The 25,319-nt window shown below is 49.4% G+C and overlaps 8 protein-coding genes across 8 annotated transcripts; 5 read left to right on the plus strand and 3 right to left on the minus strand.

Moving 5' to 3' along the window:
* Positions 1 to 19: 19 nt before the first annotated feature.
* Positions 20 to 861, minus strand: RhiXN_00958 (uncharacterized protein; the record flags this gene model as incomplete). The annotated part of the gene is made up of 5 exons (XM_043320777.1): positions 20 to 88; positions 140 to 219; positions 269 to 416; positions 478 to 734; positions 792 to 861. 5 exons carry the CDS (start codon positions 859 to 861, stop codon positions 20 to 22), a joined length of 624 nt encoding a protein of 207 aa, XP_043179789.1.
* Positions 862 to 1,268: 407 nt separating this feature from the next.
* Positions 1,269 to 2,618, minus strand: RhiXN_00959 (Septin; the record flags this gene model as incomplete). The annotated part of the gene is made up of 6 exons (XM_043320778.1): positions 1,269 to 1,397; positions 1,451 to 1,628; positions 1,678 to 2,046; positions 2,099 to 2,318; positions 2,369 to 2,500; positions 2,552 to 2,618. 6 exons carry the CDS (start codon positions 2,616 to 2,618, stop codon positions 1,269 to 1,271), a joined length of 1,095 nt encoding a protein of 364 aa, XP_043179790.1.
* Positions 2,619 to 2,790: 172 nt separating this feature from the next.
* RhiXN_00960 (SNF2 family amino-terminal protein) lies at positions 2,791 to 7,621 on the plus strand (the record flags this gene model as incomplete). Its single annotated transcript, XM_043320779.1, has 14 exons — positions 2,791 to 2,892; positions 2,940 to 3,048; positions 3,100 to 4,105; positions 4,138 to 4,528; positions 4,581 to 4,878; positions 4,934 to 5,037; positions 5,087 to 5,424; positions 5,483 to 5,678; positions 5,730 to 5,953; positions 6,004 to 6,565; positions 6,620 to 6,868; positions 6,929 to 7,120; positions 7,178 to 7,303; positions 7,370 to 7,621. 14 exons carry the CDS (start codon positions 2,791 to 2,793, stop codon positions 7,619 to 7,621), a joined length of 4,149 nt encoding a protein of 1,382 aa, XP_043179791.1.
* A 214-nt stretch (positions 7,622 to 7,835) lies between these two features.
* RhiXN_00961 (phosphoribosylaminoimidazole-succinocarboxamide synthase) lies at positions 7,836 to 9,003 on the plus strand (the record flags this gene model as incomplete). Its single annotated transcript, XM_043320780.1, has 5 exons — positions 7,836 to 7,985; positions 8,039 to 8,252; positions 8,298 to 8,453; positions 8,508 to 8,918; positions 8,972 to 9,003. The coding sequence occupies 5 exons, from the start codon at positions 7,836 to 7,838 to the stop codon at positions 9,001 to 9,003; spliced, it is 963 nt and encodes a 320-aa protein (XP_043179792.1).
* A 64-nt stretch (positions 9,004 to 9,067) lies between these two features.
* RhiXN_00962 (kinetochore protein spc7) lies at positions 9,068 to 15,193 on the minus strand (the record flags this gene model as incomplete). Its single annotated transcript, XM_043320781.1, has 18 exons — positions 9,068 to 9,185; positions 9,239 to 9,498; positions 9,552 to 9,808; positions 9,856 to 10,031; positions 10,088 to 10,204; positions 10,319 to 10,581; positions 10,644 to 10,844; positions 10,898 to 11,445; positions 11,526 to 12,964; positions 13,013 to 13,161; positions 13,212 to 13,374; positions 13,568 to 13,626; positions 13,739 to 13,985; positions 14,044 to 14,323; positions 14,376 to 14,477; positions 14,533 to 14,644; positions 14,696 to 15,013; positions 15,071 to 15,193. 18 exons carry the CDS (start codon positions 15,191 to 15,193, stop codon positions 9,068 to 9,070), a joined length of 4,932 nt encoding a protein of 1,643 aa, XP_043179793.1.
* A 356-nt stretch (positions 15,194 to 15,549) lies between these two features.
* Positions 15,550 to 18,709, plus strand: RhiXN_00963 (aconitate hydratase; the record flags this gene model as incomplete). The annotated part of the gene is made up of 15 exons (XM_043320782.1): positions 15,550 to 15,842; positions 15,904 to 15,912; positions 15,966 to 16,068; positions 16,119 to 16,269; positions 16,329 to 16,528; positions 16,577 to 16,828; positions 16,888 to 17,046; positions 17,098 to 17,151; positions 17,211 to 17,373; positions 17,434 to 17,852; positions 17,904 to 17,955; positions 18,013 to 18,020; positions 18,076 to 18,274; positions 18,338 to 18,393; positions 18,449 to 18,709. The coding sequence occupies 15 exons, from the start codon at positions 15,550 to 15,552 to the stop codon at positions 18,707 to 18,709; spliced, it is 2,379 nt and encodes a 792-aa protein (XP_043179794.1).
* A 1,529-nt stretch (positions 18,710 to 20,238) lies between these two features.
* RhiXN_00964 (aquaporin, Major intrinsic protein family) lies at positions 20,239 to 21,876 on the plus strand (the record flags this gene model as incomplete). The annotated part of the gene is made up of 11 exons (XM_043320783.1): positions 20,239 to 20,459; positions 20,520 to 20,556; positions 20,613 to 20,699; positions 20,751 to 20,822; positions 20,874 to 21,089; positions 21,146 to 21,164; positions 21,222 to 21,381; positions 21,437 to 21,507; positions 21,562 to 21,602; positions 21,652 to 21,737; positions 21,792 to 21,876. 11 exons carry the CDS (start codon positions 20,239 to 20,241, stop codon positions 21,874 to 21,876), a joined length of 1,095 nt encoding a protein of 364 aa, XP_043179795.1.
* Positions 21,877 to 23,324: 1,448 nt separating this feature from the next.
* RhiXN_00965 (homeobox domain protein) lies at positions 23,325 to 25,185 on the plus strand (the record flags this gene model as incomplete). The annotated part of the gene is made up of 5 exons (XM_043320784.1): positions 23,325 to 23,341; positions 23,397 to 23,457; positions 23,507 to 24,160; positions 24,240 to 25,043; positions 25,117 to 25,185. The coding sequence occupies 5 exons, from the start codon at positions 23,325 to 23,327 to the stop codon at positions 25,183 to 25,185; spliced, it is 1,605 nt and encodes a 534-aa protein (XP_043179796.1).
* Positions 25,186 to 25,319: the final 134 nt, after the last annotated feature.

Genomic DNA, 25,319 nt, shown 5'->3' on the forward strand with positions numbered 1-25,319 from the left:
GTTCGTTTACTAATACGTTTCATAGTCCAACTCCGACAAGCTGAAGACTTCCGGAAACAGTTGCAACAAGTCCTAAAAGGGCAACAACCTAGGTAACGTCAGATAAACTGAAGCTAGTGCGACTGTAGGTTAAACATACCTCGGTGGCAATACTCCACTTTTTCAATTGCTTATTGAACTCGTCCTGACCCTTGTTGGGAACTCCAGCTCCGGTACCAGCTAAAACTCGGTCAACACATGCGTGCCGTCGAGCAATCAAGAAGCTTACCGATCTGTTCGGCCTGGAGCTTGGTCCTCATGTTGATAGTCGATTTTGCGATCGGCCCAACAATCAAAGTTGAAAACGGAATCAAGAGAATCAACCCGGCTCCAGCATACAATAGTAGCCCACGGGAGGTGGTAAGCCTTGAGAACAACTACACAGGTTGTTCTTCAATCAACTCGTGCCTTTACAATGCAGGTGATCAAAGTACACACTCGGTCGCTTGGGAACCTTGTCCCAATCTCGCTTGCTCCTCTCCCCAAGAACTTGGGGTTATATGCAACTTCCTTTGGAGCTGCGTATGCGGCGACTAGGAACGCGGCGCCGGAGATTCCAGCGAGGTTCAAGCTGCTTGCCGCTGCCTTGTTCACATCTTCAAATTTCTCGAGGTCCGATGCGGGGCGTGCGCGGTCATAGGGCGTACGGTTGAGGAGAGATGGGAGCGTATAGAGTGGTGCGGAGGCTGCTAGACCTGGAGTGCATGTTAGTAAGGGAGCGAGCTGAGTAGTATCTGGACTGGAGAGCTTACCAGTGAAAATTCCAGCTGTGATGGTCCCGAGGACGCGGCTGGTGTCATAGATAGTTTCATAGGATGGCATGGCAGGTGTAGATGTGACTGAGACTCATTGCACTTTGTTGGATACTTTATATACCGTCTCGAAACGTCGAGTGACGTCGAGTATTCATAATTACTCGTCATGCGTCACAGGCGATCGAGGCGCATCAGTCCTGATTCGGTTTTGATCGAACAGGGAACTCGTGACCGCGGCGTGGGTGGGTCCAAGAGCGAGATCAACAACCATTCATATCTATGAACCAAATACGTCGTTCGATTCCTACTACCGATAACAACAGAGAAAATAGCAAACGAGCGAGTAGTAAAAAGAGTATCCAAGTAAAGGTATAGCGCGAACGAGAGACAAAGAGAAAAGAGGACTACTGGGGGAGTTTGAACTGAAGAGCAAGAGGGCACACCACAACGAATTGGCGGCTATCGGGTATCTGTCTAGAACTCGGCCTGAGAGCCCTGTGCTGCAAGCCTGGTCTCGAGGTTGCGGAGCGACTCTTCCTTGGCAAGCAGTTCTTGCCGCTTCTCGTTGATCTCGCGTTGGACCTTGAGCTCGATCTCGCGAAGCTAGAAGACGGATATATAAGTATCCTACTCTGAATTGAGTTACTGAAACTGACCTTTTCCTCTTCGCGACGGAGTTGTTCCTCCTTAAGACGCACGCTTTGAGTCGCGAGATCTTCAGGAAGGATGGAGTCGTCTGTGTTGTCTGCATGAACCATGCGCGAGAGTTTTTCGGTACGGTAGGTTTCGTAGAGAACGTCGTCAGTGAGGGACTTGAGGTCCATCAAGTGTGAGCTATAGGATCGTTAGTACATATAAATTTGAAATAGTAAAGATATCATACTTGAGCAAAGCTGAGCGTAACCTTGAAAAGTCCGAGTGCTTGGGGTTGTCGACTTCAACTACACCCCATGGGTAGATACGCGCACGAACGGGTTGGCCGTCGATCTCAACCTCGTCACCACTACCAACGATAGCAAAGGGCAACATGGCACGGAGTTCAGAGTTATCTTGGATGGTTTCCTCATCATCTTCTTCGACATCGTAAGGGAAGTTGTAGACCGGAATGCCGTAGTACTCAATATCCTCCATGACGCGCTTCTTGAAGCCCTTGAGCTCAGAGGGAGTAAGGGAGTCGGCTTTACCGATGACAGGGATAACATTGACACGCGGGGAAAGACGGCGCATCAACTCAATGTCCATCTCACGAAGGCTGCCGGACGCGTTGTTAGTGCATGTGATTGAATGTTAACAGCTATACTCACGCGTGACCTGTGGGAGGGATAAAGTAGAGAAGGGCATGGACGCGATTGTCGCGGAAACGTGGGTTACGCTTGATACGCGACTGTTCTGCAAGAATGTCGTCGTATTGACGCTCAAGATAGCCGACAATTTCTTGGAAAGCGAACTCGTTGTCTATGTTGTCACCAAATCCAGGGGTGTCGACAATGGTCAAAGCAATGCGGGTTCCGTCTTCCTCGAGCTCTGCAACAAATGGTAAACATACATTCCTGGAATAGAAAAAATACACATACCAACATTGACAGGTTTGATACGGATGCCCTCTTCGACGTGAGCAGTCTCTGCGTTGTCGGCGATCTTGGGAGCAAGGACCTCAGACTCGCACAAGGTGTTGACAAACGTTGTGCGTCCAGTACCACTCGCGCCTGGTTACCAATTAGTACCAAAAAACAGCAGGAATACTAACTTATACTGACCAACAACCATAAGAGTGAATTGGATGCCCTTCTTGGCATTTTTGCGGCCGCGGTGTCGGTAAGCCATGTTGAACGAAGGTGTTGAAGCGGTGGTGGTAGGTCGAGTGCGTTGAACAGACTGCCACGCAGATGCAAATCCAACCAAAGCGCCCGTCACGTTCACTATCAGTTCGTTGCCAATAAGTCTGACTCAGCTCCCCTCACGTGACCATCCAAACACGAGAACAACCCCCACGACTATGGCGACCCCTGCGCAAATGCAGTCGATGCCAATGGCGGGCAATTCACAGTTTCCCCCGGTACATATGATGACCCGAGAGGGCCTCCAGACTTTATTAATGGTATTTAATGGTATTATTGTGATTTTTCAGCGCTGACTCGGTTGTAGCGCTCGAATACACTGAAGCAAGCGGGGTTTACAAATCAAAACAACCAGGAGCTGGCAAACATCAGCCAGTATCTGAACATGGTCAAACGCTATCAGATGGCTCGGAGTGGTAAGCAACACAATGTGTAACATGTACATACAGGTGGCTTATCCATACCAGCCCAAGCCCAACAGGCTCAGGCCCAGCTCGCGGCTCCGACTCCCAAGCCCGCGATTGAAATACCGGCAACCAACGGGACTGCTCCCAGTCCTCCTGCAAGCCCGGCCGAGCCAATCACCTTCACCCAGGCACAACTCGTCACGCTGCGTTCTCAGATCTCCGCTTTCAAATTCCTCCAGCGCGGGCTCCCTATTCCCCTGGAGTACCAGCAGAGCATTCATCCACAGCCGGGCGCTAATGATTCGGACCAACTCACCGCACCTCCGGGCCAACTTTTGGAGAACGATACTTCGTCTCTCATCTACCCCTACAATGCCTATACCCACCCGACTTCTCGGCTAGCAACCGCTAAAAACCACCGTGCTATCGTACCTAGCATGACCCCACTTGGTCTCGATCCTCTTGCGCTCAAGGCCGCACGCGAACGATTTGTTGAGGCGCGAATCGCCCAGCGTATTCGAGAACTTTCGGCGCTACCTAGCACCATCGGCGAGCCCGAGCCAGAGGCCGACGAGGTGCAAGAGGGTGAAGAAAGTAAGGAGGGTGCACTAGTCGTTCACCCTTCGGCGAGTGCACATGGCAAGTTGCGTGCTCTCATCGAGCTTAAAGGTCTTCAATTGCGCGCTCGTCAACAGGCCCTTCGCCGCAGCGTCGTCCAGCATTTGCAAGAAGCTACTGTAATGACTGTCGACAGGAGCACATGCCGAAGATTCCGCAGGTCTGCTTTGCGCGATGTTCGCCATACCGAGGCCCTTGAACGTCAGCAGCGCAAGGAACGCGAACGCCGTGCCAAACAAAAACATCTCGATTATCTTGGTAGCATCATCGCGCATGGAAGTGAAATTGTCGCTACCAACCAAAATGCTCGCGCAAGGGTAGGAAGACTCGGCCGAGCAGTTCTTCAATTCCACGTTGCCACTGAAAAAGAAGAGCAAAAGCGGATCGAGCGTATTTCCAAAGAACGTCTCAAGGCGCTCAAAGCAGACGATGAAGGCAAGTTCCATTCGTATTGGGGCTTGGTTTCGAACTAACATGTAGTGCAGAGGCCTACCTCAAACTTATCGACACTGCCAAGGATACTCGTATTACCCACTTGCTCAAGCAGACCGACAGCTATCTCGACTCGCTCGCTCAAGCTGTTGTTGCCCAACAAAACGACGATATCCACCGCGATGCTCCGCCAATCCCTTTCGACACCGAAGATGGCCCTGCGAGCGAAGCCACATTCGGTGCCACTCGTCTCGACGATCCAAGCGAAGACAAGGGCAAGGTCGATTATTATGCAGTGGCCCATCGTATTTCCGAAAAGATTACAACTCAGCCCAGCATTCTTATTGGCGGCAAGTTGAAGGAATACCAGATGAAGGGTCTGCAATGGATGGTTTCCTTGTACAACAATCGTCTCAATGGTATTCTTGCGGACGAGATGGTGAGTTTCTTCGTTTGTGTTTTCTAGTCATAAGTTCTAATTTGGTTCGCAGGGTCTCGGAAAAACTATTCAAACTATTTCGCTCATCTCGTTCCTCATCGAGCGCAAAAAGCTACACGGCCCCTACCTCGTCATTGTCCCCCTCTCAACGCTCACTAACTGGACGCTGGAATTCGGAAAATGGGCGCCCTCGATTGTGACTGTCGTCTATAAGGGTTCGCCCAACGTACGCCGGACGATTCAACTCGGCCTTCGCGCGCAAAACTTCCAGGTGCTGCTGACAACTTTCGAATATATCATCAAGGATCGTCCGTTCTTGAGCAAGATCAAATGGGTACATATGATTATTGGTGAGTAGAGCTCTGTAGTATCGTAGATGTTTTGGTTGACAGTGTTTACGTACAGACGAGGGTCATCGTATGAAAAACACTCAGAGTCGACTTTCTCAAACTCTCAACCAATTCTATAGCTCACGCTACCGTCTCATTTTGACTGGTACCCCGCTTCAAGTAAGGTCCTTGGTTACTTCACACAGCCATTTACTTATTCTTGGACTAGAACAACCTCCCTGAGCTTTGGGCATTGCTCAACTTTGCTCTCCCCAAAATCTTCAACTCGGTCAAATCGTTCGACGAGTGGTTCAATACACCCTTTGCCAACTCGGGCACAGCCGACAAGATCGAGCTCAACGAAGAAGAGGCACTGCTTATCATTCGTCGTCTGCACAAAGTACTTCGACCCTTCTTGCTCCGTCGTCTGAAGAAGGATGTCGAGAGCGAGTTGCCGGACAAGATCGAAAAGGTCATCAAGTGCAAGATGAGCGCACTCCAGAGCCAATTGTACATGCAATTCAAGAAGCACGGAATGCTGTTTACCGACTCGAAGGACTCTAAAGGGTACGTGCCATGTGTTTTTGACTCGTAGCGCTACCTGTGACTAACTACTTTGTAATAGGAAGCAAGCCGGTATCAAAGGGTTGAACAATACTGTTATGCAGCTTCGAAAGATTTGCCAGCATCCGTTTGTATTCCCCGAAGTCGAGGATGTGATCAACCCAGGCCACGAGCTCAATTCAAGTGTATATCGCGCATCTGGCAAGGTTGCTCTCTTGGACCGAATTTTGCCCAAGTTGTTTGCGTTCAAGCACCGTGTAAGTTGTGCTCGCTTACTATTGTAGCTGATGTACTAATTCTACGTCCAGGTTCTCATGTTCTTCCAAATGACTCAAGTAATGAACATTCTCGAGGACTATATGACCCTACGTGGCTACAAATTCCTTCGACTAGATGGTGGAACCAAACCCGATGATCGTGCCGACTTGCTCAAGGCTTTCAACGCCCCTAACTCTGAGTACGATGTATTCTTGCTGTCGACTCGCGCGGGTGGTTTGGGTCTCAACTTGCAGACCGCCGATACCGTCATCATGTACGTGCAGAACTTAGTACTCTTGAATTTTCAACTGACTTGCGTGGTAGTTACGATTCTGATTGGAACCCTCATGCCGATCTGCAAGCCCAAGATCGTGCGCATCGTATTGGTCAAAAGAACTCCGTCGTTATTTTGAGGTTTATCACCGAGCGCAGTGTGGAAGAACACATGCTCGCTCGTGCTAAACAAAAGCTCGACATGGATGGAAAAGTCATTCAAGCTGGTCGTTTCGACAATCAGTCATCGGCAGCCGAGTCCGAGGCAGTCTTGCGTATGATGTTGGAAGCCGACAACGAGGAAGTCAACGAAGACACGGTTATGGACGATGATGAGATCAACCAGATTATCGCCCGCACAGACGAAGAACTCGAAAGATTCAAGAGCATGGATTACGAGCGAGATGTGAATGAGGAGCGCGAGTGGCGTGAGACTGGGAACCGTGGACCAAGGCCAGAGAGGATGATGACGTTCCAGGAGCTGCCAGAGGTCTATCAACGGGATGAGCCGTACGAGCCACCCGAGGCCGAGTTGAAGGCTACTGGACGTGGCGCTCGTGAACGCAAGGCTGTGATATACAATGATGGGCTGACGGACGACCAGTGGGTTATGGTCAGTTTTGGGTTTCGTTCGGCTGAGATCGCAGTATTGATGGTTTGTCCTTAGGCGATGGAGGAAGCCGAAGAAATGGATGACTATGACGATTTGCCTGCCAGGAGGAGCCGCGCTGCGAGCCGCCTAGGTCGTGAAGGAGCCAGTGGATCCGTTACACCTGCACCCGAGGAAAAGAATAAGCGCGGAAAGAAAGCCAAGGGCAAAGGACGCGCCGACGACCTTTCTGGGAAGCGCAAGCGTGGTAAAGCTCAGTCTCCTGAACCCTCGTCTGAAGAAGAGGATGACGATTCGCGTGCGCAGGTAAAACATTACTTCGTACCGTTGGTTTGACAAACAAGCTGATATTCCTCGATTCATTAGCAGAAGCGTCGTAAGACTCAGAACCCTGGAGCAGGAACTCCACAAGTACCTCAGCCTATGCGCGATCGTATGAGGGCCGCCTTCCAGGTTTGTCACCAGACTGTGATGGCCTTGACAGGTCCAGATGGTCACCAGCGATGCGAGTTGTTCAAAGACCTGCCGGATAGGAAGATTTACCCTGACTATTATGAAGTGCGTGACCGTTAGTCTTTTAGAGGGATGACGACGATTTACTTATTAAATCGATAGATCATTCCCAAACCGATTGCGATGTCTCACATGCGAAAACGCGCATCGAGCGGATATTACAGAACGGTAGCACAGTACCGGGATGACTGGCGACTTATGTTCAATAATGCACGTACCTACAATCAGGTTCGTTCCCTCCCTCCCTGCTGTTCCTTTCAGCAACATTTTCTGATAACGTTCATACATTCGCAGGAGGACTCGTGGGTATATCAGGATGCAAATGAAATGCAAAAGGTCTTTGAGGAAGTGTTCCTTCGCGAGACTGCCGGCACAGACATGCCCGGTGCGGAACCTCTCAATTCTGCCAACCCTATCAATCCTGGAAACACATCCCCATTGTCTGCGGCAGACGATGATGAGCCTGCTCCTCGTCCACCTGGCCAGAAATCCCGTCGTGCATCCGTTAGCGATGAGGAATACTTGTCTGGCAGCGACGATGACTAGCGGGAAATGTGAAGTCACTTGTGTTACACTCCACTTCTTGGGTTTTATTATATCTTTTCTTTCTTGTCACTTTGCCCATTTCGAGAGTCATGTAAATATGTTCCCAGCCATTTTGCGCGAAACTTGATGTTGATGTTCCTAATATGGCTAATTGATTTGCGTTGATTTTTCTGTTGACCCGAACCACCATCTGAGATTTGATCTACGCCGCATCATGGCTATTACCGCAACAAAAGATCTGCTTCCTGAGCTCACGCTTGTTTCTCAGGGCAAAGTTCGAGATATTTATTCTACTTCTGATCCGAATGCCCTGCTTTTCGTTGCTACAGACCGGATCAGTGCATATGATGTGATCTTGAAAAACGTATGCTTTATCTATGCGCTCTCTTCTTCTTCACTTATATCCTCCCTTAATAGGGCGTTCCAGGAAAAGGCATCATCCTCAGTCAGCTTGCACTCTTCTGGTTCAAGAGACTCGATGGAATCATTCCGAATCACTTGATAACGGACAATGTTGACCAGATGCCCTCAGAAGTTGTTCAGTACAAGAATATCCTCCAGGGTCGAACAATGCTAGTCAGAAAGGCCAAGGTAGTGCCGCTTGAAGCTATCGTGCGCGGATATATTACTGGTAAGTTTATGGCCAGATCCTGATGGCTGTACTGAGAAGGTACAGGCTCTGCATGGTCCGAATACAAAAAATCGGGAACTGTACATGGGATTCGAGTTCCCGAAGGGTTGGCTGAATCTCAAAAGTTGCCTGAGCCATTGTTTACACCCTCGACTAAGGCTGAGCAAGGTCAACACGACGAAAATATCCATCCTGATCGAGGTAGAGTCGCTCTTTTACTCCGCTTTACCTAGGACCTAAACAGGCCGTTCAAAGCTGCCGAGATTGTGGGCAAGGAACTCTGCGAAAAAATCGCTTCGATCTCAGTGAGGATATACAAGGAAGCTGCTGAATATGCGGCAAGTCGTGGAGTGATCCTGGCAGATACAAAGCTCGAGTTTGGACTGGTTGATGTACCAGGAGGAGAACCGGAATTAATCTTGATCGACGAAGTTTTAACTCCCGATTCTTCTCGGTACTGGCCGGCATCTGAATACAAGCTAGGCAAGTGGAAGCTCGCATATCGGGCAGGAACTACGCTGAATCAACGAACGTTTATAGGACAATCGCAGCCGAGCTTTGATAAGCAGTACTTGAGAGATTGGCTCACCGCGGAAGGGTTCAAGAAAGGCTTGGAGAATGGCAAAGATGGCCAGGGTTGGATAATGACGGATGCGGTGGTTGAAGGTACACGCAAAAGGTATCAGGAGGCATTGAATTTATTGACAACCGATTCCAAGTGAAGTCTCTGATGGCAGTGTTCCAACAATGAAATAGAATACACTAAAATAACAACTGAGTATAACCATAGAAAATAAAGAGTCGTCAGTCTAAAGTCATTGCTCTTCGGTGCAAGCTATTGCATCAGCACAGGCATCCAGGAGTAGCCCATAGCTCTCCTCAATGATTGCGTCGGAAAAACGTTCTCGAATCACGTCAATAAGGAGGTTGCGGCTGCGGGAAAATATGTCAGTGGGTTACGCCAGCCGTTCAGTGAATTCTCGTACTCTAGTTTCCCAAATACTACCTCAACATCCACGTCCAATGTATTCAACTGCTTTCCCCAATCGCGAATGTGTTGTTCTTGGAAAATGAATGTAATCTTGGTGAGACCTTTGGCACTAGGAAAACGAACACGCGTTGTTGCCTTGAATCCAAAGCCGCAATCCGCCCGAGTAATCGTTACGGGGTACTTCATTGCCAGCAACCGAAGATTGCATCGCAAATGTGACACAGATGTCCAGAGACGACCCAGCATCCTTACGACCTGGGATAATTTTAATCGCTTAGTCGTTTGTAGATGTGGGAACATATACATACCTTCTTCAAGTTCAAGTTCTGAATCCGTCGTATCATTGCTTGTGCTAGATCCAATACGAGTTCACTCAGTACTGGGAATTCGTCGGTCTGTTTCCCTTTGGGTGGGATAACAAGTATGCGACAGCCAGAGGGGATCGGTTTAAACGCAACACAATCCATCTGAACTCGATAATGATCATCATAGCGCAGTTCGATGAACTTCTCCTCGAGCTTCACAGCATGCCATAGGTGCAATCGCTGAAGTTTTTCAAACTCCTCTGTACTCACATTAGCTATTGTCTGGCGCATGCTAGGTAACGCGTACCTCGGAGATTCACAATCTCAACAGTTGGATGTAACGCATCAAGTTTCTCCTGATGAACCCGGATTTGATCCTGAAGGGTCTGCTTATCACCTTCGGCTTCCCCAAGTTTGGCTTTAAGCTTTTCCAGTTTCACAGTGCTGCTTTGGATGTCTGTTTTATAACTCTCGATCTGCGCGCTGAGGATATTTTTAGTATGGCTCGCTAATCGACGATCCAAGGGATAAATCCACACCTTTGCTCGGCAATCCCAACTTTGAGCTCACTCATAATCTCAGGATCGCAATCTTTTGCAGCTTCAACGGCAGCGCGTTCTGCTGCCAGTTGAGCCTTCAACTTGGCATGCTGTTCTCTAAGGGATGGAATAGGTTCGGTAAGCTGGGTGCCTATAGCCCGCAATGAATCCAGATCCTATAGGACTTTCTTAATAACCCAACAAATGCCAATTTTTTTGTGGAGAGCTCACCTGCTGAAGTAATTCGGTTTCCCTATCGCGGTAGCCTGCATCTCCGTGACAAAGTTGTGCCGCCATTTATACCATGACATTTTGGAGCGCATGCGCATCGCTTCCTTGTGTCCTCCTAAGGTCTCCTCAAGAGCCCTACGATCTTCTTCCCCGCTGGCAAGATACTCCTTGAACAAATAAGGGTTGTTTGCATCCAAGTCTTCTTCGAGAATCCTGATCGCCTTTTTCCCATTAGAAATATACTCCTTGAGTTCTTTGGCAGCCTGCGAAAACACATGCATAAATAGCTATCCCACCCACTTGGCCCAACGCTGGTCCAACTTACATAGTTGTACGTCTCCAACTGAGGAACGCCAATAGTCATCGCGGTGATATAATCTGCAACACCAGCTACTGGGTCCTTCTCGCCACTCTTCCTTCGACTCAATATTCCCAATCCAATAGTCGATCGTCGCTTTACGGTTAGGCCATCCATAAACGAGATTCGAGTCATTTTTAAGAATTCACTTGCTGAGATGGTAGGCACCTGTGAGCTGCAAGTTAGTCCTGAGTATGTGTGAGTTGACTGCGGGGGCCTACATCATCGAGGTCAGCTTCGGGCTGTCCACCACCAGTTCTCCATTGAGCGGGTGACTTGGGAGGAATGTTAATTCCTACTGAACTAACGCGCGACCGCAGCGGACTCGAAATTCTAATTTCCTCGAGAGCAGCAGCAGCTGGTCGAGGGGAGCCTTCCCTGAGCGACGGAAGTGGCTCGGGAGTCCTAGGGCGTGAAGGCTGAGCGGGCGAAGGCTCACGCATAGGTAAGGATGGTTGAGGAAGCAAAGGGCTAGGTGGCTGGACAGACTCGGGAGTAGGAAGTTGGATAGGCTCAGATTCGACCTCGGGTTCAGGTTCCGCCGGGATGATCGAGAGCCTGGCCCCAGGACGGCCCATAATTGACATACGAGGGGCGAAGCTCCGCCTACGAGGCGGCTTTGCGGGCCCATCAGCAGCCTTCTTGCTTCCTGCTTCCAGTGCTACACGCTTGGCAGAGGGCTCTGCTTCAACTTCTTCCCTTGAGCGTTTGGGGGTAGGCGGAGCAGATGTAGCACGGGCAGGGGCCTCAACAACCTTGGGTGTCCCAGCTGGAATAGGTGTTGTAGCACGATTGGGCGTCGAGTTGGTATCCAACGCAGGATTCGCACGGGTGCCGAAACAGAAGTACGACGTGGTGTTCCCAGTTTAAATTCAAAGGGACGAGGGGCATTGCGTGGGCTCCATGTAGCCGGTGGAGCACGAATAGGTGATTGGGATACTTCAAACGTAATTGGGGAGCGTGCTACAGGTTGAGGATCAGCTGGAGGCGTGAGCTTCGAAGGTCCGGCAGAAGGTGGTGCTGATTGCATTGAACCAATACTGGGCGTCCTTTCGGCTGGCTCAGCAGAAGAGGGTGCGATTTCAGAAGGCGCAATATCGAAAGAAAAGGCAGGAACTGTTGCGGTCGGTTTAGGGGCTGCAGCCGGCTTTTCTGTCGGTTTGGACGGAGAGGGGAATGTAAATGTAAAGGGAGCGGAGGGGGCAGCGCCAGTTTGAGGAACAGCGGGCGGAGGGGGGTCGATTGCGAACGTGGGCAGATTCGTTGCTAACGCCTGGGCAGTAATCTCTACTCTGCTCGCTGCTTCTGGCTGTGAAAAGAACTTAAATGCTGGGGTAGGTTCAGGAGGCTTGTCGGCGGACTGGGAGGGTTCGGAAGGTATCTTTTCAGACTCGGGCTCGGGCTCTTCATCTTCATCGTCGTCCTCGGTAAACCTCAGCCCACCCGTTACAGCGGTAACATCCATAGTGCGATCGTCGTCGTCGTATCCACCTTCAAAGTCGCCGCTGGAACTTGATTGGCCGTCTTCATCATCAATTGACATATCAGCTGCTCCAGCGCCCATACTTTGTCTGGCAGCCCGTAGACGTGAGATTGCATCCTCCAGTCCTATATCTCCCTCCTGTGAACTGACCACCGAATAAGTCCCCTGTGAACTGAAACCAGTTCCCTGCGAACTGAAACCAGCATTCCCCGAAGACTCTTGAGAGGCTGGAATAAAGCCTCCCCCTGTATCCGAGTTCATAGTGCTCCCAGTACTGTCCTCATCCATGTCACTTCCTCCTGCATTCGTAAGGCTTTGAAGCTCGGCCCAAGCTTCGCTCTTTCGACGAGGAACAATTGATTTGCCAGTTTTGACCAGATATTCGCCGTTGTCCTTGTCTGAAGTGGACTCCTGTGTACGGCTGTCTTCTTTGGCACGATGGTTGTGTCTTTCGATACTCCTGTCCAAAGGCGGAAGCGGTCCAAGAGGTGCTGATGACCGACGTCTAGAAGGAGTACCTATCTGATAGGTATCGGTCAAGTCCATGCTATCTTCCCCCGCTCCTTCGCCGCCATCAAATTCTTGTGGCTCGTCATCTCCAGCTCCAAAGCTATCTCCGCCCTCCATGCTCTCGTCGTCAAGTTCCATCGATGCTTCACCAGCCTCTACACTGTTCGCTCGGCGTGTTGAGACAGGGCTCTTCTGGGGGGTTGGGGCGTCATTTGATGTGTGAGGTGCAGCGGGGGATGAGGAGTGGGAGGGGGATGATGCCGTGGCGTTCGAGTTTACTGTCGGCTCGAACATCCTGCACTAGTGTCAGTAACAGCCCACTGCGTACGTAAATTGCACTCACCGAACCTGAGCCATTGCAGCAAAACTGACTCTGCGGGCAAGGCTCTTCCTGCCCATGGTCATGTCCGAGTTGATGCCACCGACAACAGTGGTCATATCCATCGTCTCCTCCTCGTCGTTGTGCATCTTCAAGATCGACTTGCGAGGTACCTGCGACATGGAGTTAGCACTTTATCACTCGAACAAGACAGATTACGCACCATACTCCGCCTCTTGCGCCTGCGTGGACTCAAGCCATCTGCCCCGATATTCGCTCCTTTATAGGCATCCATGGGTCCACCAATACTATGTGTGCGCTTCATCTTGGCAACTCTACTCCCGTTTTCTTTGTTGGTGCCAGAGGGCACTGCTATTGATTGCCGCCTGTGCATAGTGAGAGGTGTAATGGAAGTTGAAAGCCTGTTGGCGCTTATAGTTGAAATCAACAATCTCTCCGTCGCGACGCGTCCTGAGTATAATGTAAGCTGCTCGGTCACGCGGATGCTGGCCACATACAAAACGAATGTATTCAAAGATAATCATAAATTCACACCAGTGGCTACAAACCAGTACGTACCACAAGTTGTTCATAACAGATAGAGCCAGAATTATGTAAAGCGTTCGATGAGAGAGCAACTATAACTACCACTAATTAATCTTTCAAGTGATCCGGAAGCCAAGAAAACTATCAATGAATTCCCTGCAGCCAACGAATCACATCCTCCTTGAAACCGTCCACAATACTTACCAGAGCCTTCCGTGCAGAAACTTGGTCTTGGTCTTGATCACTGTCCTGTTTCTTCATCTCGTGAAACAGCCGTTCGAGCGTCGATGTCGCTTCCTCGATATCCCCTATACTCCACATGCGAATCCCTCCCGCTCGATATCCAGCCTCGTTTCGCTCCGATATAAAGTACAACACACTCGCCGGAATAGATTCAGATATCCTTGATAATGCTTGACGTGGAGATTCAGGGTAAGGACATGACGTTGGCCTTGAACGCAACTATTAGCCTACACAAGATATATTATCGGAATGACGCAAACACCTACCCCACTGCCCTCGATAAAACTCCATTTCGTCTGAGATTTCCCACCAAGTTCTCCAGTGGATCCTCATAAATCTGCGCATACACCGGTTCATGTTTTGAAGGTGGATAAGGCGAATACGCCATTGGTGATCTTGATATGTCGTCCATGTCGATGTCATTGTCATGAATCACATCGTGAGTTGATAGATTCAGCGACGGCTCCGGAACCACGACACGAGGAGTACTTCGAGATCGTGATGGAGGCCCTGCCCAGCGTGAAGCAGAAGAAGACCTGTCAATGGCTGTCTTAGATGAGTGTTAACTATACATCGCATCGATTATGGACATCCGTACGGGTCGCGGGTGCCGAAGGAGGATCCCAGCGCAATCCAGGCAAGACCTCTTTCAGAAAGTCTATTGTTGACATGTTCTTCGAGATGGACATGGTAGGAATTTCTAAACGGATCGTCAATTTAAGCTTGACAGTGATTAACGCTAAATTATAACTTACCGGATATTGTCGCCTTGAGGGAAAGATTTCGATCCTGAGAAAGCAAGCGGACTTGGCCCCCGTTCAATCGAGCAAAATACAGACAACAATCCAAAATTATGTTATCGTTTTCCTAGCCTGGCACATAAGACGCATAGCAATATTACGTGGTTTTGGCACTTACACCCCTCCCCCTTAAGTTGCGCCACGACTTTCCGCCCCTAAGAGTCTCATCCTCTTTCTGAGCCCTGAGCACGCCTTGTCCGGTACGAAGTCGTATTTGGATTTGATCTTGAAGCCAATTTGTCGCTGCAACCGCACGTTCTCGCACACCATACTTTGACTGATAGTCTAGTTCATCCACCACAACACCAGGGAGGACAAAGAACAATGGGGGAATACGACTTCCCTTTTCTAAGACTTTCTTGGCAACAGTGTCAAGGAGAGAAAGATGCTTTATAAGAAAGTTGGTGTCGAGTATTAGGAATAATCCTTGAGAAACCTGTTTAAGAGCATGGGTTAAGCACACAATCAAATAACGGTAACTCGGAAGCCGTACATCGTAGTCTATGTCCATTACATGCTGGTCCCAAGTACTGCTATATCCCTGAACAATATCCTCGGTCGGGCGAGGAATCTCAAATTCCATGACATCCATTGAAGACTCGTTCCAAGATCCCATTTCCAGTTTTATCAAAGGGCGACGCGTGTAAATCACCGGAGACCCTATTGTTTACTATTTTTATCCCTTGATGAATTTTTTGAAACAATAAAGTAACGGCAACTGAGTGAAGGAATACCAAGTCCCAGAGTAAGACACCAGGTCGCGCAGATGAGAAAGGTAGAGGGCGTTTAGGAGTCAAAAGACTTCACGTGACGTACACATCTTGGTAATAAATTGGCTTACATGAGACGCGTCTCCTTCGGCCGACACGGAAATATCTTAACGTTGGTTCGTCGACTGAACTTTTTGGACCGAGTCAACCACCCTAGACATCCGTTTGATTAGATAAATTCTCTAGACTACCGGGCAAGACTATGTATACCCTGACACGAACAGCCAGTCGACTCGGTCGAGGGTTCGCTACTCACGCCAGCAGTCCAACCAAGGACTGCTCAACCATAACTCCGCCCTATTCTACTCTCCTGAAGAAACTGGAAGATGTTAGAAACATCCTAGGTCGAGACAGGAAGTTGACTCTGGCAGAAAAGATCTTATATGCGCACTTGCACGAACCTCATGTCGACTTGGAGCGAGGAAAGAAGATTAGAGGGGAGGCGTATCTGAGACTGAAACCTCAGCGTGTAGCAATGCAAGATGCTTCTGCACAGTAAGTGTCTCTTATCAAGAGCCTATATGAATATGCTACTCAATAAAACTGTATTCTCTAGAATGGCATTGTAAGCCAAAAGTTCGTTTGTATCCCTGATCTTCTGACAGAGAATGGAATTAGGCTCCAATTCATGACTTGTGGCCTTCCCAAAACAGCTGTCCCTTCGTCTATCCATTGCGACCATCTCATTCAGGCCGCAGAGGGTGCAGAATCTGATCTTAAGGTACGTAGCTGAAGTACGTGAAAGAGGAGTATTTAACATAACCACTTTAGAGGTCAATTGTAACTAATCAAGAAGTGTTTGACTTTTTGGAGAGTGCGGCAAAGAAGTATGGGATCGAGTTTTGGAAGCCCGGGTCAGGTATTATCCACCAAATAGTACTCGAGAACTATGCTGCTCCAGGAATGTTAATGCTTGGAACTGGTCAGTTGCATTCAATCACCTGCCTTGCCGGTATTGTACTCAGCTGTGCGTGAAAATAGACTCTCATACTCCGAATGCCGGTGGCCTTGGAACAGTAGCTATTGGTGTGGGAGGAGCAGACGCAGTTGATGCTATGACCAATACTCCTTGGGAACTCAAAGCACCTCTTGTTACGGGTATCCACCTCACGGGCAAGATGGGCGAATGGTCAACCCCGAAAGATTTGATCCTTCATCTTGCTGGAAAACTCACCGTTCGGGTAAGTAAATGAAACTGGACCTCGTGAACTATCGCTCAATTTATTCAGGGCGGGACCGGTCGTATTTTGGAATACTTTGGCTCTGGCGTTCACGCGCAATCATGCACCGGCTTGGCTACAACCGCAAACATGGGCGCGGAGGTTGGCGCGACTACAACTGTGTTCCCATATACCGACAGCATGCGCGCATATCTGCACGCGACTGGTCGAGGACCAGTAGCAAACGCAGCTGATCAAGCGGCACAGGCCGGCTACCTGGCAGCCGATGAAGGAGCTGAGTACGACGATGTAATTGAAATTGTGAGTTCCTTGAAACTAGTCAACCGGGTCTCGAACTTGAATTGAAATTATTCCACCAGAATTTGTCTAAGCTGGAACCGACGATCAATGGGCCGTTTACCCCAGACCTTGCTACACCTCTTTCGCAGTTCGGAGCATTCGTAAAGAAAAATGGGTGGAAGGATGAATTAAGTGCTGGCCTTATTGGGTCATGCACAAACAGCTCTTACGAGGATATGGTACGTAATAATTACATTTGTATGGAGACATAATGCTGACTTTCGCTCTAGTCCAGGGTAACGTCTATTGCTAGGCAAGCAAAGGCAGCGGGCCTCAAGGCAGCGGTACGAGTTTCACTCCCTTGCGTTTGTCGTGGATCATGACCTGGGACAAATCGTTACAGGTCCCATTTCTATGTACCCCCGGGTCTGAGCAAATTCGAGCGACAATCGAGCGGGATGGGTTAACTGAATCCCTGCAGGGTATTGGGGCAACTGTGCTTGCGAACGCATGTGGACCATGTATTGGTCAATGGAAGCGTGAAGATAAGAAGGGGGAAGAAAACGGTAGGCGATTATTTATCCGAGTAAACAAAGTATTTCCCGTACTTACCCGCGCTCGTGTAGCAATCTTAACCTCATTCAATCGTAATTTCAAGGCGCGCAACGATGCAAATAGCCTGACTATGAACTTCCTCGCTTCACCAGAGATAGTTACAGCGATCAGCATCAGTGGGAAGCTATCATTCAATCCTATGATCGACAGCATCACTACGCCCAGCGGTGAACAATTCAAGTTTTCTCCTCCAGCCGGAGATACCCTGCCCAAGGCGGGATTCACACCTGGTGACTTAGCGTATACGCCTAAGCCCAATCCAGAACCCCTGCCCGAGACTGAGGTCGTGATCAACGAGACATCATCTCGACTCCAAGTTTTGAAACCTTTCGACTCTCCTTTCGCAGGTCAGTCTGAGAAAGAGCTAAAAGACATGGTTTGTTTGATGCGCGTGCGAGGCAAATGCACTACCGACCATATTTCCGCTGCGGTGAGATATTTGTCTTTGATGACTAGAGCCTTCATAACCGAGCGCATACAGGGACCTTGGTTGAAGTACAAGGGGCATCTAGAAAACATATCAGAAAATCTTTGTAAGTAGTGTTTTTTCGATGCGCCCAAGGTAACCAATTAAGAGTAGCCCCATATAGTAATAACTGTTCGTCCAAGTTCGACTGACTCCGATTTGAGCTCTCTAAGATATCCCCCCACAGGCCGTAAACGATGAAGGAGGAGATGTCAACGTTGCTTTTGATTGGGCACATCCACCCAAGGATGCTTCGCATAGGGATACGATCCCTGGTGTGGCTAAAAGGCTAAAGGCCCGGAATCAGCCATGGTGCTTGGTTGTGGACGATAACTACGGCGAAGGAAGCGCGCGGGAGCATGCAGCCCTTCAGCCTAGGTTCTACGGTGCATGCTAGGCCAGCTAGATACTCGCACGGTAACTAACTTTGATTGATTACTTGTATCCAGGATGTTCAATGATCGTCGCGCGGTCCTTTGCTCGTATCCACGAGACTAACCTTAAAGTACGTCTTTCCGACTATCACCGATTATCTTCACTGAGAGCATTGTTCTTGACAGAAACAAGGCGTGCTGCCGTTGTGGTTTGCTGACAAGGCGGATTATGGTAAAATCCAGTCAGGGGATCGAGTCGAGACGATCGGGTTAGCTCAGGTTATCGCAGGACAACAGGATGTTCAGGTTGTCCTCCGTATTTCCCCACGTAACGGAGATGCATCTTTCGACATCGCTACCAAGCATACAATGTCTACGGACCAATTGAAATGGCTTCAGGCAGGGTCGGCATTAAACTATATCCGTGATTCGCGTGCCTCTGCGTAACTTGATGTGTGTTAATCCTCTATATTTTTTTTGGTCGTATGTCCACTTTGATTGTGTACAGTATACTTGTGTAGTATTCAGCTATGATTTTCTCCGTAATCATGTGCCTTTATGCACTTAGATCAGGAACAAAGATATTAATTTTCCGTGGCATCCGGCCGGGCCGGCGCGATAATTGGCGTAGACCTCGCCATATAATCAAGGGGGTGCTCGAGCTCAGCGTGATGCCTCTCCTGATGCCTCTGTACTCTGGGGCTCCAAGCTTGCTCGTTTATAATTACTATACGACATCGACGTCAATACAATAACCTTGCTCCAACCTGAGGAATAATGTTGTTCCAGAGAAACAATACTCCTCCCCGGTCTGACCGATTTTGAGATTATGCCGGATTTCCAAAGGTGAGCGCATACATATCATGGCCTATCATGCCTTCATGTGCTAATTTAATATCAGCGCTTGAAAGATATCCTATTCACCGGATCATCTCCCGGTCGTGCCACAGTTAAGCACCCCAGAACCAGGGGGTCACCCAAGAGGGGGCTTCGGTCGGTTAATGGTTCGAGCTATGCTCCATATCCAGTGCAACGACCGGCGTTTTCATTGTAGTCAAATTTCCAGAACAATCCTCCATCGAGAACAACTCGGCTCTTACACCCGGTTCCTCACATCTCCGTGAGAGCATTCACGCAGACGCATGGATGGAACTCTTCCAAAGCTTGCTCATCTGACCGAGCGCCCACATTCATACACCTCGTGATCAATCTGGGCTAGACAATCTCACATGAAAAGCTGGCCTCTGAAGGTGGCTTTGCCTGCCCGTGCTTGGATAGCGGGGTGTTCCGGTATGCGGGATGGGTGCGATGGTCGCGAGTGATGGCCCTGTGATAGGTTCAACGGGGATTGCAGCTGGATGTGAGGCGTGTGAGACTGAACGGAACTGTCAGAAGGCGACTCGGTTTCCCAGAAATCGCCTAATCCCTAGGGCGTTCTCGGCTTAGCTGGATCGGTGAGTGTTGTTCAACTGTATCTGGTCGATCCCCAATGATTTGAGTTTTCCTCAAACCTATTGTCCTGATGTTTCGTTGCCTGCAGGCAGGCTAAAAATTGCACAATCGTCCCTGTGGGGAGAGCGGGATCTGTTTATAAAGTGTCAATTTAAGCCTAGGCCGTCGTCTGATCAACCCGTGCCTTTCATTTATTCTAGGGTCACGTGGCAGGGTCTTCGAAATGACGAACCAAATTCGCTCAAGGTTCCGTGATGCCACTCCAAATCTTCCATTTTCGTGGGGGTACTTGCCGACGCTGTAATGGGGCCTGAAATCCTACAAGCTGACGGCACATTCACAAACACGGGAAAAGTGTGGTTCGGCTCAGGTGTAACCGGTTTCTCGCGTTGAGCCAAGATCATCATGATTGGAGTATCTCAGGGGGCAAAGCAGTTGGAATATAAACCCGGTTGTCTCATGAAACTGAAGACCAGAAGTACTACAACCCCCACTCCTCCCCCTCGCTTACTTCCTCCAGGACCATGTCTTCTCCTCATACTCAAGCCATTACTCCTGATTCTCCTGGTGTGCACGGGCGTTCCAGTTATATATACAGCAGCGACACTGCACGAACACGCCCGAATTCGATGGACATTCACGAGAAATATGACCATACCAGGCACCTCGAGCAGGCCAACCAAGCCAGCTCTGACGACGACCTTGACCATGTTACGGAATTTCCTAATAAATGGGCAAAAATTCGGTACGCATCAACTATGTCTCAATTGATATTCATTTCCCATGTACTGACACCACCACATAGATACTTCCTCCGGGAGCCGGCGGCCGAATTTCTTGGGGTAAGTCATCGTTGCATTCCTTCATCTTACTCGCTTTCTCACGTAAACATCTGTAGACCATGATTCTCATCATCTTTGGCACGGGCGTCAATTGTCAAGTTACCCTGTCAGGTAGTACTGCAGTATCGTCAGGTCCAAAAGGAGTACGTTTATTTTGTTGCCGCCGCTGAATCTATATTATAACTCGAGCACAGGAATATCTTTCGATTTCTTTTGGATGGGCCATTGGTGCGGCGCTCGGAGTATGGGTATCTGGTGGCATCTCTGTGAGTGCCATTGTTAGCTATACCAAGAACTCACCCTAACCATACCCATAGGGTGGTCACATCAATCCAGCAGTCACCCTTGCCCAGGCTATCTTCCGTGGATTTTCGTGGAAGAAGGTGCCTTCCTACATTCTTGCTCAGACCTTGGGTGCATGCACTGGCGCGGGTCTTGTATATGCAAATTATCACCGGGCCATTGACTTGTTCGAGGGTGGGCTTGGCGTAAGGACTGTACCCGGCACTGCTTCTTTGTTTACGACTTTTGCTGTATGTATGACTTCGAGTCCCCACGCCTACGTGTTACTAACTTGGTTCTTTCCTAGGTGGACTATCTTTCTAATCGTGAGTAGTTCGCTGAACCAAGCTTTGTTATCTTAAGCTAAGCATTATGTCCAATAGTCCAATGCTTCTTTTCCGAAGTCCTTGGAACTGCTATCCTTCTCATCGTGGTCGCTGCGGTCACTGATAAGCGCAATGGCCCTCCCCCCAGCGGGTTGGTTCCGCTCGTTATTTTCATTACAATCCTTGGGGAGGGTGCTTGCCTTGGTATGCAAACTGCGTATGTTGGTCACCCCTACTGCGCATACATCCTAACTAATTCCCGTTATTGATAGATATGCGATCAACCCTGCTCGCGATCTTGGTCCTCGTCTGATGTGCTGGATGGCTGGTTATGGCCGCGAAGGTAAACTTCTATTCTTCTACGAAAAATGATCACATGCCAACGTTGAACTTTTAGTGTGGAACTACCGAAGCCAGTACTGGCTCTACACCCCTATTGTAAGTTTGTTTCTATTTTAACACATGACCCATCTGAGAATTTTCCCAGATCGGTCCTATTGTTGGCGCTATTCTCGGCACTGCCATTTATGACGCCTTCCTCTTCACCGGCTCGGAAAGCATTTTCAACAAGCCGTGAGTCCAATCAGTTTATTAGACAAGCAAATCTCATCTCATCTCGTTCTGTAGGGATGCTGCCACCCGCCGTCGCCGCCTTCATGCTCCCGCCGAAGCTAAGGGCAAGATTATTCCCTCTGGAGAGGACGCGGTTTAGATCACACCATCACGATTCGACATCGCCCTCCATTTTCTCCCCCTATGCGCTGTTTTCGTTTGCTATGAGGTTCTTTCGGTATCCGGGTTAATACTGGGTTAATGAGTTGTGTGTAACGATTTGGCGGTAGGGGGGAGGTCTGTTTATCCACTATTCATTCTGTTCAACTTTGCTTTGGGTAGCTTTCATTTGATCAACATGTACAATACCATCACAACTTGACAAATCCAAAAAAAAATTGTACCTGTAAAGCTTAGGCCCAGTGCGGCCATGTTTTCATGAGAGTCGTACTTATAAAGTTGGCGACGAAAGTCATCACACTGTATTTTGGAATCCAGACGGCTGGATTAGCGACAAATCTTCAATATCTTCTAATTCGTCTCTCCAGTTGAATGAAATGTTGTATATATGCAATTCACTGGGCATGGAGATCTTCCCCTATTACGTGTCGTGGCTTGACCTTAAAAACTGACTCTATACACTTCGGCATAGTCCGTTTGTGTCAGTGTTCGTATTCTTGCCCGGCCATCGTTTTGTCTAGAACGTACGGGTCGTGTCGAATAGAATGACGTGATTAATTAAATAATTCCTTTATCCATGCAGATCACCCACTCGAACACTGAATTCTGCTTACCTACTGTCGTGCGCCGCAATTGCAAGGTCCGCGTACCATGCATAGCAAACGCCCTGGTCCGAGCCCGAAGGTTCTCTCTTTGATCGACGAAGTAAGATATCTCGCCGCATGTCAATCCTTTCGTGATTCCTCGGAGTTGCCTGACATTTCGAGTTATTCACGTGCCAACTCGGTGTCCATAGACTCGCTCATTTTGGCAGGTATAGAAGTGGGTTTACGGCGGGTTATATCTCATAGTGTCCTATTGGCTCGTTGCAAACGGGCCAAAATAGTTAAACCCTCATATTTCCGTTCAAAAATGCCTGTCTTCCTAATGATATTTCCTACTTGTTTTGTCTATCCGGATGAATAAAGGCAAATCCGCATGGGCGTAGTTCCTTAGGGAAAGTGGATATAAACGAGCAGAGAGAACCGATAGATGCATAGAATGACCCCAAATATTCTCAGCAGTTGCGCTCCGAGATCAACCAACGCTGATTCGGGGTATATCGAGTCCAAAGCGAGCGCATCGTCGGTGGGACAGAATTCTGAACTCTTTGCTTTGTGACCCGATGAATTCCCATCTTTTCTTCGTCAAGACAGTTTTGTCCAATTAGGGTGCCAATGTACTTTAATAGTAGTCGGGCGTATTCCCGAATACGAGGGACACCAGTGGGGCACCCTATATGCGATGAATGCGAAACGGAGCGACCCATTACTGACATATCTTCCAACGTGTATATAGCGCAAGCCCCACTTAAGCGGAGCTAACAGCTTTGGACCAATTCCCCCCGGTCGCATATCCTCATTCACTGTAATTCTTTTTTAGTAAATTATGGCTGGATCAAAACGGTGAGTCACTTCCGGCCATAACTGATATAAATGCTGACTGTACACGCATACCTAGGGCATATAGTCGCGTTCAAGAGGGCCCCTGGATGCCTGTTAATGTCAGTGAGATTGGGATAGTAGGTTCAGCCTTTTTGCGTGCGGATCGCATTAATAAAGCGCGAGCAGAAACGGCCTCGCGTGGCGCTGACTACTCATGGCGCATCATACACGAGCCTTCCTTGGATTCGTACGAACAACCTACCAGTGACCCCAGAGGAAGGCACTCTAATCGCTGCAACCTACACTAGCGACAAGTGTTGGGAATCATTGCCACCTGCTCTTTCCACTGCCCCCTTGTATCCGCGTCCAATAAACCTCCCCCAATGCCAAGCTGCAACGTCGTTACCAACACGTTGCATATCCGCGCCCCCCTCTGGACCAATTCCTCTTTCAGAGCCCACGAGGCGCTCTTCTCTCGTCGAAACCTTGGTGCGTCCGAATCCAATTCGGCGAGACAGCGCACCTACACCGTTCTTGCCTTCACTTGCGTCGGCCACTGTACCTGTTTGCCGAACCGCTTTCGGCGACTCTTATTTTTCGTCTTCGCCGACCTCGGGCTCGGGCTCAACGACCAGTAGTATCGTCTCAGGGCCTGCTAGCCCGGTGACTATAGGTCGCACGAGTGGTGCTGCGGACCAGCGTCTCGCGCAATTTGCCCGGTGTAATGTGCAAAACGGAAAGCTTGGCGAATGGACGACCGAGAAGAAGGATATTCTATGCGCATATTTCCTTACCAATTCATTTCCGAATATGAATCAGCGAGAAGCGCTGGGGCGACAAGTCAAGCTCGAGGCGAGTTCTTCTCTCCCAGATTAATGTGATTAATGCTAATCGAGTGCTTATATGCGTCCATTTATAGACATCCCAGGTGTCTAAATTCTTTTCCCGTACTCGGTCGGAGATCAAGTATGCTCGTACGACTTTGGAACACCTTGAAGAACAGGCGACCTTTGGAATGAGGCTCGTCAACGATAATGGCTTCGTCATCCCCTACGAGCTCGGCGCCGATGCCAAGCCGAACCCTAGACGTGGCCGGGGGCGTGGACGTGGGCGTGGAAGGGGCCGAGGACGTGTGGATGACCAGGGGAAAGCACGAGGAGGTGGTCGGGCCGATTCGGTGTGCTCGGACGCCGATAAACTTGACGCTATCGCAGAATCGTTCGACTCACACTCACGACCCGGGTCTGATCACGTTGGTTCCCCTAATACAGTCGATATTCGCGGAGGATCCGACTCAACGCTGGGTTCAGGGATAATTCCTTCCTCGGTTCGAGAAGCTGCCCGTAGCTTGATGTCCATATCCTCTGCTGTGTATCACTCCACGCAGACTCAAGGAGTGCGTCCTGATAGAATTGATATCACCTCCACCTACGCTTCCACCAAGGTATCCTCCACCCGTTCTCCAGGGTTCAAACATGGGCCGCCGTCCAACCGAGTCAAGATAGTAGCTGGGGTGAACACGGCTGCTACCGTTCCATGCAACACACCGGGCTACCCTATCCTCCCCGATCGTCAAACTGCATCACTGTTTGGACCGGACGCTAGGAGGCTTCCTAGCCCAAACCCATCTATACTGCGCGGGCACTCGGGCAGCCATGGCCTTGGGGCAGGTTCTCTCACGAGCGCCAATCAGTTAGCTAGTGGGGATGGGGCCTCAGTCAAAGTAGGTTTAATCAGATAATGTCTCTCGACGATCCCTCCTGAGTGTGATATGCTATTTCGTTTCTCTTCTCTAGCCGATCAACGTGGATTCGTTGTCCCTCGCGGTAGATGTCTTTTTGGGTGCCACCACCTTGGCAAGGTGAAAGACCTTGCGGCCGGAAGCCGTTGTTTTTTGTATCTATTTTTAATACTTCACCTATCCATCCCGGGGTGGGCCGAGCCCTTTTGATACTTCCGGGACCATCAAAGACAGATCCAGGTTCTCATTCGTTCTACA

Source organism: Rhizoctonia solani, chromosome 4, assembly GCF_016906535.1.
Source record: "Rhizoctonia solani chromosome 4, complete sequence".
In the NCBI taxonomy this organism is placed as follows: Eukaryota; Fungi; Basidiomycota; class Agaricomycetes; order Cantharellales; family Ceratobasidiaceae; genus Rhizoctonia; species Rhizoctonia solani.